The sequence below is a fragment of the Agelaius phoeniceus genome, chromosome 27 (genome assembly GCF_051311805.1).
Source record: "Agelaius phoeniceus isolate bAgePho1 chromosome 27, bAgePho1.hap1, whole genome shotgun sequence".
Lineage (NCBI taxonomy): Eukaryota > Metazoa > Chordata > Aves > Passeriformes > Icteridae > Agelaius > Agelaius phoeniceus.
The window spans coordinates 500,064-510,346 of NC_135291.1; the positions used below are offsets into that span (position 1 = coordinate 500,064).

The window sequence follows — 10,283 nt, forward strand, 5'->3', positions numbered from 1 at the left end:
AGGGGCCTCGGCTCCGGCCCCGCCCCCAGGAGGCGCCGCCCCCCCCCGTGGGGGAGGGGCAGGGGCGGGGCCTGGAGCAAAACTGCAAAAAAAAAAAAGAGAAAATTTGGGGTTTTTGGGGACATTTTGGACGTTTTTAATTTGATTTTCGGAGAGTTTTTAATGGGTTTTTAATGGATTTTTTGGGGATTTTTATGGGGATTTTTTGGGAATTTTTAAGGTCTTTTTGGCGATTTTTTGTGGATTTTTTGTGGATTTTTTAAAGATTTTTCTGGGATTTTTGGGAGATTTTTTGGGGATTTTTTTTGATAATTTTTGGGGGGTTTTGGAGATTTTTTGTGGATTTTTTGGTGGTTTTTTAAATTTTTCTGGGATTTTGGGGAGATTTTTGGGGGATTTTTATGGGGTTTTTGGGGGGTTTTTTTGATAATTTTTGGGGTTTTTTTGGGAATTTTTTGTGTATTTTTTGCGGGTGTTTTAAATTTTTCTGGGATTTTTATGGGGATTTTTTGGATAATTTTTGGGGTTTTTTGGGGGATTGTTTGTGTATTTTTTGTGGCGTTTTTTTTTAATTATTCTGGGTTTTTTGGGGATTTTTTGGGGATTTTTATGGGTTTTTTGGGAATTTTTAAAGGGTTTTTTTGGAGTTTTTTGTGTATTTTTTGTGGGGGTTTTTTAAATTATTCTGGGTTTTTTGGGAGATTTTTTGGGGATTTTCATGGGGATTTTTTGGGGTTTTTTAAGGGTTTTTTTGGCGATTTTTTGTGGATTTTTTGGTGGTTTTTTAAGATTTTTCTGGGATTTTTGGAAGATTTTTTGGGGATTTTTTATGGATTTTTTTGGGAATTTTTTTGATAATTTTTGGGGGTTTTTTGGCGATTCTTTGGGTATTTTTCGTGGTTTTTTTTTAAATTTTCTGGGATTTTTTTGGAATTTTTATGGGATTTTTGGGGGAAATTCTGGGGATTTTTGAGGGGATTTTCTGGGATTTTTGGGCGATTTTTCTGGAATTTTTATGGGATTTTTGGGGGATTTTTGAGGGGGAATTTTTTGGGGATTGTTGGGGGCAGTTCTGGGGATTTTTCTGGGGATTTTTCTGGGATTTTTGGGGGATTTTTTTTTTTATTTTTTGGGGATTTTTGGGGGATTTTTCTGGAATTTGTTTGGAATTTTTCAGGGATTTTTCTGGGATTTTTGGGGGACTTTTCTGGGATTTTGGGGGGATTTTTCTGGGATTTTTCAGGGGAATTTTTTGGGGATTTTTGGGGGGGATTTTTCGGAGATTTTTCTGGAATTTTTTGGGGTTTTTTTTTTATTTTTCTGGGATTTTTAAAGGTATTTTTAGGGGATTTTTAAGGGGGATTTTTTGGGATTTTTTAAGGTATTTTTAGGGCATTATTTGGGTTTTTGGAAGGATTTTTGAGGGATATTTGGGGGGATTTTTGGGGGGGATTTCTGGGATTTTTTGGGCAATTTTTCTGGGATTTTTTCGGGCATTCTTGGGGGGATTTTTTGGTGATTTTTCTGGGAGATTTTTCTGGGATTTTTTGGGCATTTTTTTGAATTTTTTTGGAATTTTTCTGGGATTTTTGGGTGATTTTTCTGGGATTTTTTTGGAATTTTTCTGGGATCTATGGGGGATTTTTGGGGGATTATTGGGGGATATTTTTCGAATTTTTTTGGAATTTTTCTGGATTTTTTGGGTGATTTTTCAGGGATTTTTTTGGGATTTTTCTGGGATTTTTGGGGGATTTTTCTGGGATTCTTGGGGGGATTTTTGGGGGATTTTTCTGGGATTTTTCAGGGGAATTTTTTGGGGATTATTGGGGGAAATTCTGGGGATTTTTGGGGGGATTTTTCGGAGATTTTTCTGGGATTTTTTGGGGATTTTTTAAAATTTTTCTGGGTTTTCTGAAGGAGTTTTTGGGGGGACTTTTAAGGGGGATTTTTGGGGATTTTTTGGGGATTTTTTAAGCTATTTTTTAAGCTATTTTTAGGGGATTTTTTGGGTTTTTTGAAGGATTTTTGAGGGATTTTGGGGGGATTTTGGGGGATTTTTCTGGGATTTCTTGGGGATTTTTGGGGGAATTCTGGGATTTTTTGGGCAATTTTTCTGGGATTTTTCGGGGATTCTTGGGGGGATTTTTTGGCGATTTTTCTGGGAGATTTTTCTGGGATTTTGGGGGGATTTTTTTGGAATTTTTCTGGGATTTTTTGGGGATTATTGGGGGATTTTTTTTGAATTTTTTGGGGATTTTTGGGTGATTTTTCTGGAATTTGTTTGGAATTTTCTGGGATTTTTTGGGCAATTTTTTCTGGGGTTTTTCTGGGATTTTTCTGGGATTTTGGGGAGATTTTTTGGGATTTTTGGGGGGATTTTTTGGGGATTATTGGGGGGGGATTTTTTGGGGATTATTGGGGGGGGATTTTTTGGGGATTATTGGGGGATATTTTTCGAATTTTTTTTTGGAATTTTTCTGGGATTTTTGGGTGATTTTTCTGGGATTTTTTGGGCAATTTTTGGGGGATTTTTCTGGGATTTTTCGGGCAATTTTGGGGGATTTTTCTGGGATTTTTGGGGTGATTTTTCTGGATTTTTTGGGGGATTTTTCTGGAATTTGTTTGGAATTTTTCAGGGATTTTTGGGGAACTTTTGGGGATTCTTGGGGGGATTTTTGGGGATATTTTTGGGGACATTTTTGGGGTGTTTTGTGCTCACCTGAGCGGTGCCAGGTACCAGGTGAGCAGCAGCAGCGCCCCCAGACACGCCAGCTTCACTGGGGGGAGGGGGCGGGGGGCCCTGGGGGGGGCCAAAAAAAACGGGGGGGGGGGGGGAGGGGTCAGGGGAGGCAAAGGGGAGCACAGGGAGCCCCAGGTGTAACCCAGGTGTAACCTGTGAGTATCCCAGGTGTATCCCAGGTGTATCCCAGGTGTAACCCAGGTGTGTCCCAGGTGTAACCCAGGTGTAACCTGTGAGTATCCCAGGTGTAACCTGTGAGTATCCCAGGTGTGTCCCAGGTGTAACTCAGGTGTGTCCCAGGTGTATCCCAGGTGTAACCCAGGTGTGTCCCAGGTGTAACCTGTGAGTATCCCAGGTGTATCCCAGGTGTACCCAGGTGTGTTCCCAATGCCCCCAGGTGTATCCCAGGTGTGTCCCAGGTGTGTCCCAGGTGTATCCCAGGTGTAACCTGTGAGTATCCCAGGTGTGTCCCAGGTGTAACCTGTGAGTAACCCAGGTGTATCCCAGGTGTATCCCAGGTGTATCCCAGGTGTATCCCAGGTGTATCCCAGGTGTAACCTGTGAGTATCCCAGGTGTAACCCAGGTGTATCTCAGGTGTATCCCAGGTGTACCCAGGTGTGTTCCCAATGCCCCCAGGTGTAACCCAGGTGTAACCCAGGTGTAACCTGTGAGTATCTCAGGTGTGTCCCAGGTGTATCCCAGGTGTGTTCCCAATGCCCCCCAGGTGTATCTCAGGTGTATCCCAGGTGTGCCCAGGTGTAACCCAGGTGTAACCTGTGAGTATCCCAGGTGTATCCCAGGTGTATCTCAGGTGTGCCCAGGTGTAAACCCAGGTGTAACCCAGGTGTGTTCCCAATGCCCTCAGGTGTAACCCAGGTGTATCCCAGGTGTAACCCAGGTGTATCCCAGGTGTATCTCCCCTGTCCCAGGTGTATTTCAGGTGTCTCTCACCTGCAGTTCCTGCAGTCTTCTCCTGAGGGCACCGTTGTCCCTGTCCCGTGTGTATCCCAGGTGTATCCTGTGTGTATCTCCCCATTCTCACCTGCAGTTCCTGCAGCCTCCTCCTGAGGGTGCCGTTGTCCCTGTCCCAGGTGTATCCCGTGTGTAACCCGTGTGTATCCCAGGTGTCTCTCACCTGCAGTTCCTGCAGTCTCCTCCTGAGGGCGCCGTTGTCCCTCCTCAGCCGCTCGTTGTCGGCCAGGGCGCGCCTCAGGCTCCTCTCCAGGTGTTCCAGTGTAACCCGTGTGTAACCCAGGTGTGTCCCAGGTGTATCCCGTGTGTATCCTGTGTGTATCTCACCTGTCCCAGGTGTCCCTCACCTGCAGTTCCTGCAGTCTCCTCCTGAGGGCGCCGTTGTCCCTGTATCTCAGGTATATCCCATGTGTAACCCAGGTGTATCTCAGGTGTATCCTGTGTGTATCTCACCCATCCCAGGTGTATCCCAGGTGTATCCTGTGTGTATCTCACCCATCCCAGGTGTATCCCATGTGTATCTCAGGTGTATCCCGTGTGTATCCCAGGTGTATCCCAGGTGTATCTCACCTGTCCCGTGTGTATCTCCCCCATTCTCACCTGCAGTTCCTGCAGTCTCCTCCTGAGGGCGCCGTTGTCCCTCTATCTCCCCTATCCCAGGTGTAACCCGTGTGTATCTCACCTATCCCAGGTGTCTCTCACCTGCAGTTCCTGCAGTCTCCTCCTGAGGGCGCCGTTGTCCCTCCTCAGCCGCTCGTTGTCGGCCAGGGCGCGCCTCAGGCTCCTCTCCAGGTGTTCCAGGTGTAACCCAGGTGTATCCCATGTGTATCTCACCCATCCCAGGTGTATCCCGTGTGTATCCTGTGTGTATCTCACCTGTCCCAGGTGTCCCTCACCTGCAGTTCCTGCAGTCTCCTCCTGAGGGCGCCGTTGTCCCTCCTCAGCCGCTCGTTGTCGGCCAGGGCGCGCCTCAGGCTCCTCTCCAGGTGTTCCAGGTATTCCTTGCGCCGCCGCCGGGAGGCGCTGGCGGATTCGCGGTTCTTGAGCATTCGCTGCTGCCGCCGCAGCGCCCGCACCTGCACGGGGGGTAAAGGTGGGTGCAGGTGGGCGCAGGTGGGTGCAGGTGGGGTCAGGTGGGTACAGGTGGGTGCAGGTGGGGTCAGGTGGGTCCAAGTGGGTCCACACAGGTGGGTGCAGGTGCGTGCAGGTGGGTGCAGGAGGGTTCAGGTGGGGATAAGGGGGCTCAGGTGGGTGCAGGTGGGTGCACACAGGGGGGCACAAGTGGGTGCAGGTGGGTGCACACAGGTGAGTTCAGGTAGGTTCAGATGGGTGCAGGTGGGTTCAGGTGAATCCACACAGGTGGGTGCAAGTGGGGTGAGGTGGGTGCAGGTGGGTACAGGTGGGGTCAGGTGGGTCCAGGTGAGTTCAGGTGGGTGCACACAGGTGGGTGCAGGTGGGTTCAGGTGAGCATAGGTGGGTGCAGGTGGGGTCAGTTGGGTCCAGGTGGGTCCACACAGGTGGGTGCAGGTGGGCGCAGGTGGGTGCAGGTGGGGATAAGGGGCTCAGGTGGGTGCAGGTGGGTGCAGGTGGGGTCAGGTGGGTGCAGGTGGGTCCACACAGGTGAGTTCAGGTAGGTTCAGATGGGTGCAGGAGGGTTCAGGTGAATCCACACAGGTGGGTGCAGGTGGGGATAGGGGGGCACAGGTGGGTGCACACAGGTGGGTTCAGGTGGGTGCACACAGGTGAGTTCACGTAGGTTCAGGTGGGTGCAGGTGGGGTGCAGGAGGGTTCAGGTGGGGATAAGGGGGCTCAGGTGGGTGCAGATGGGTCCACATAGGTGGGTGCACACAGGTGAGTTCAGGTGGGTGCACACAGGTGGGTGCAGGTGGGTCCAGATGGGTCCAGGTGGGCACAGGTGGGTGCAGGTGGGGTGAGGTTGGTTCAGGTGGGTCCACAGGTGAGTTCAGGTGGGTGCAGGTGGGGTCAGTTCGGTGCAGGTGGGTGCAGGTGGGTCCACACAGGTGGGTGCAGGTGGGCACAGATGGGTGCAGAGTGGGTGCAGGGGGTTCAGGTGGGTCCACACAGGTGGGCACAGGTGAGTTCAGGTGGGTGCAGGTTGGGTCAGGGGTCACTCAGGGGTCATTCAGGGTCACTCAGGGGTCATTTAGGGTCACTCAGGGGTCACTCAGGGTCATTCAGGGTCACTCAGGGTCACTCAGGGTCACTCAGGGGTCACTCAGGGTCATTCAGGGTCACTCAGGGGTCACTCCGGGGTCACTCCGGGGTCACTCACATCCGCCGTGGGCGTGGCCGTGGGCGTGGCGGGGGCGGGGCCAGGGGGCGATGGTTTTGGGGGGTGCCGGGGGGGGGTGGGGCAGGCACAGGAGCCCCCCCGGGAGGAGCAGCTCGGCCGGGGAGAGCAGCAGCGTGCAGGGCACTGGAAATGCACCAAAATACCCCAAATTCAACCCAAAATTAACCCCTAAATCCTCCCCAAAACCATCCCAAAACCATCCCCAAAAAAACCCAAAAATTCCTGTTCAAAAAACCCCAAAAATTCCTGAAAAATCCACCCCAAAAATCACCTGAAATCAACCCAAAATCAACCCCAAAATCCACCCCAAAAATCACCTGAAATGAACCCAAAATCACCTGAAATCAACCCAAAATCCACCCCAAAATCGTCCCAAAAAACCCCAAAAATTTCCGAAAAATCCACCCCAAAAACCACCTCAAAATGTGGGAGAGCAGCAGCGTGCAGGGCACTGGAAATGCACCAAAATACCCCAAATTCAACCCAAAATCCACCCCAATACAATCCCCAAAAATCCTCCCAGGAAACCCCAAAATTCCTGCTCAAAAACCCCCAAAAATTCCCGAAAAATCCACCCCAAAATCCACCCCAAAATCCACCCCAAACCTCCCAAAAGCCACCCCAAAATCCCCCCAAATCCTCACCAAACTCCCCCAAAAATCCTCCCAAAATCCCCCAAATTCCCCCCAAAATCCCTCTCAACTTTCCAAAATTCCCCCCAAATCCCCCCAAAAATCTCCCCAAAACTCCCAAATCCCCTCCCAACCTCCCCAAAATCCCAAAATTTCCCCCCAAACTCCCCCAAAATTTCCCCCAAATCCCCCCCAAAATCTCCCCACTGAATTCCCCCCTAAATCCCTCCAAAACCCCTCCCAACCTCCCCAAAATCCCCCAAACCCCCCCAAAATCCCCAAAACTCCCCCAAATCCCCCCCAAATTTCCCCAAAATCCCCAAATTCCCCCCAAATCCCCCCCAAACTGCCCCGAAATTCCCCCCCAAAATCCCCCCAAATCCCCCAAATTTCCCCCAAATCCCCCCCCAAACTCCCCCCCAAAACCCCCGAATTTCCCCCAAACTTCCCAAAATGCCCCCCAAAATCCCCCAAATTTCCCCCAAATTTCCCCAAAACCCCAAATTTCCCCCCAAATCCTCCAAATTTTTCCCCAAATCCCCCAAGACTCCCCCAAATTCTCCCAGAACTCCCCCCAAAATGCCCCCAAAACTCCCCCAAATCCCCCCCAAAATCCCAAAATCTCCCCAAAATCGCCCCCCAAATCCCCCCAAATTTCCCCCAAATTCCCCAAAATCCCCCCCAAGTCCCCCTCAAAATCCCCTCAAAATCTCCCCCAAAACCCCCAAATTTCCCCCAAATCTCCCCAAAATCGCTCCCAAAACCCCAAAAATCTCCCCCAAAACCCCCAAAATCCCCCCCAAACTCCCCCAAATCCCCCCCAAATTTCCCCCAAATTCCCCCAAAACCCCCAAATTCCCCCAAATCCCCCCCGTTCCCACCTGTGAGGGCCCCGTTCCCGGGGGGCTCCGCCCCGAGGGGTTTTGGGGGGCCCGGAGGGGGGCGGGGCTGGATCGGGGCCCCCCGGAGCCGCTGGGGGGGGGAGGGGCCCTGGGCCCTGAGCGGGGGCGGCCCTGGGGAGAATTGGGGAGATTTGGGGATTTTGGGGGTAAATTTGGGATTTGGGGGGGGTTTGGGGGGAAATTTGGGGATTTTGGGGGGGTTTGGGGGAAATTTGGGGGGATTTGGAGGGGATTTTGGGGGGGATTTGGGGGGAAAATTTGGGGATTTTGGGGATTTTAGGGGGAGATTTGGGGATTTTGGGGAAAATGTGGGATTTTGGGGATTTTGGGGGGAGATTTGGGGATTTTGGGGGGAAAATTTGGGGATTTTGGGGGGGATTTGGGGGGGATTTGGGGATTTTGGGGGGACTTTTGGGGGCATTTGGGGATTGTGGGGGGGAATTGGGGAAGATTTGGGGGGAATTTGGGGATTTTGGGGGGGATTTGGGGGGGATTTTTTGGGGATTTGGGGGGGGATTTGGGGGAGTTTGGGGGATTTTGGGGGATCTGGGGGATTTGGGGGGGATTTTGGGGGATTTTGGGGGGAATTTGGGGTGGATTTTTCAGGGGTTTTGGGGATTTTGGGGGGTCCTGGGGAGGTTTGGGGGGATTTGGGGGGGATTTTGGGGGGGTTTGGGGAAAATTTGGGGGAAATTTGGGGGATTTGGGGGCTGTGGGGGGGAAATTTTAGGGATTTTGGGGGAAATTTGGGGAGGTTAGGTGGGGATTTTGGGGGATTTTGGGGGGAATTTTAGGGGGAAATTTGGGATTTTGGAGGATTTGGGGGGGAAATTTGGGGATTTTGGGGATTTTAGGGGGAGATTTGGGGATTTTGGGGGGAAATTTGGGGATTTTGGGGGGGGGTTTGGGGGTGAATTTGGGGAAGTTTGGGGGGACTTTTGGGGATTGTGGGGGGAATTGGGGGATTTTTGGGGGAATTTGGGGATTTTGGGGGGGATTTGGGGGGGGTTGAGGGATTTTGGGGGGGGATTTTGGGGGAGATTTGGGGGATTTTGGGGGGGATTGGGGGGGGGTTTGGGGGGGATTTGGGGGGGATTTTGGGGAGGTTTGAGGGGGATTTTGGGGGGAATTTTGGGGGGATTTTTCAGGGGTTTTGGGGATTTTGGGGTGTCTGGGGGATTTTGGGGTGTCCTGGGAGGTCTGGGGGGATTTGGGGGGAATTTGGGGATTTTGGGGGGGGGATTTTAGGGGAGATTTCGGGGGGATTTGGGGGGGATTTGGGGGATTTTGGGGGGGTTTGGAGGGAATTTTGGGGGATTTGGGGAGGGATTTTAGGGGAGATTTCGGGGGGATTTGGGGGGGATTTGGAGGATTTTGGGAGGTTTGGGGGGATTTTAGGGGGATTTGGGGAGGGATTTTGGGGGAGATTTGGGGGATTTTACGGGGGAAATTTGGGGATTTTGGGGGGTTTGGGGGGGATTTCGGGAATTTTGGGGGGAATTTGGGGTGGATTTTTCAGGGGTTTTGGGGATTTTGGGGGGATTTGGGGGATTTTGGGGGATCCTGGGGAGGTTTGGGGGGATTTTGGGGGGCCCGGGGGGGGGCGGGGCTGGATCGGGGCCGCCCGGAGCCGCTGGGGGGGGGAGGGGCCCTGGGCCCTGAGCGGGGGCGGCCCTGGGGGGAAAATTGGGAAAATTTGGGGAAATTGGGGATTTTGGGGGGAAATTTGGGAATTTTGGGGGGGAAATTTGCAGATTTTGGGGGGGTTTGGGGGGAAATTTGGGGATTTTGGGGGGGGTTTGGGGGTGAATTTGGGGAATTTTGGGGGGACTTTTGGGGGGATTTGGGGATTGTGGGGGGGAATTGGGGGATTTTGGGGGGAATTTGGGGGGGGTTGGGGGATTTTGGGGGGGATTTTGGGGGAGATTTGGGGGATTTTGGGGGGGATTTTGGGGGAGATTTGGGGGATTTTGGGGGAAATTTGGGGGAGATTTGGAGGGATTTTGGGGGGGGATTGGGGGGGATTTGGGGGGAATTTTTGGGGAGATTTGGGGGGATTTGGGGGCATTTTGGGGGGGTTTGGGGGGATTTGGGGGTCCTGGGGAGGTGTTGGGGGGAATTTTGGGGAAATTTTGGGGATTTTTGGGGGAGATTTGGGGGATTTTGGGGGGATTTGGGCATTTAGGGGGAAATTTTGGGGATTTTGGGGAGATTTAGGGGGGATTTTCTTGGGATTTGAGGGAGATTTTGGGGGGCGATTTGGGGGGGATTTGGGGGGAAATTTCGGGGATTTTGGGGGAGATTTTGGGGGGATTTGGGGAGGGATTTTGGGGGGGGTTGGGGGATTTGGGGAAATTTGGGGGAGATTTGGGGGATTTTGGGGGAATTTTGGGGGGGGATTTGAGGGAGATTTGGGGAATTTTGGGGGAGATTTGAAGGGATTTTGGGGGGGATTTGGGAGATTTTGGGGAGTTTGGGGGGGTCCTGGGGAGGTTAGGGGGGAATTTGGGGGATTTTGGGGATTTTGGGGGGTCCTGGGGAGGTTTGGAGGGATTTTGGGGAGATTTGGGGGATTTTGGGGGAATTTGGGGGGAAATTTCAGGGATTTTGGGGGGAAATTTGGGGGGAAATTTGGGGAATTTGGGGGAGATTTGGGGGGATTTGAGGGGGGATTTGGGGGAATTTGGGGGGTCCTGGGGAGATCTGGGGGGGATTTTGGGGA

General features: G+C 51.9%; 1 protein-coding gene across 1 annotated transcript in view; it reads right to left on the reverse strand.

The window, feature by feature from the left end:
* Window positions 1-4,290: 4,290 nt before the first annotated feature.
* The window catches only part of LOC143695859 (uncharacterized), a 6,803-nt gene continuing 810 nt past the window's right edge, over window positions 4,291-10,283 (reverse strand). Inside the window, exons 2-4 of the mRNA XM_077191064.1 lie at window positions 7,541-7,672; window positions 6,007-6,150; window positions 4,291-4,789 (exon numbers count right to left, since the gene is read on the reverse strand). Of these exons, the coding sequence (XP_077047179.1) occupies window positions 4,586-4,789; window positions 6,007-6,150; window positions 7,541-7,672 (480 nt within the window). The 3' untranslated portion in view covers window positions 4,291-4,585. The remainder of the gene's footprint in view (window positions 4,790-6,006; window positions 6,151-7,540; window positions 7,673-10,283) is intronic.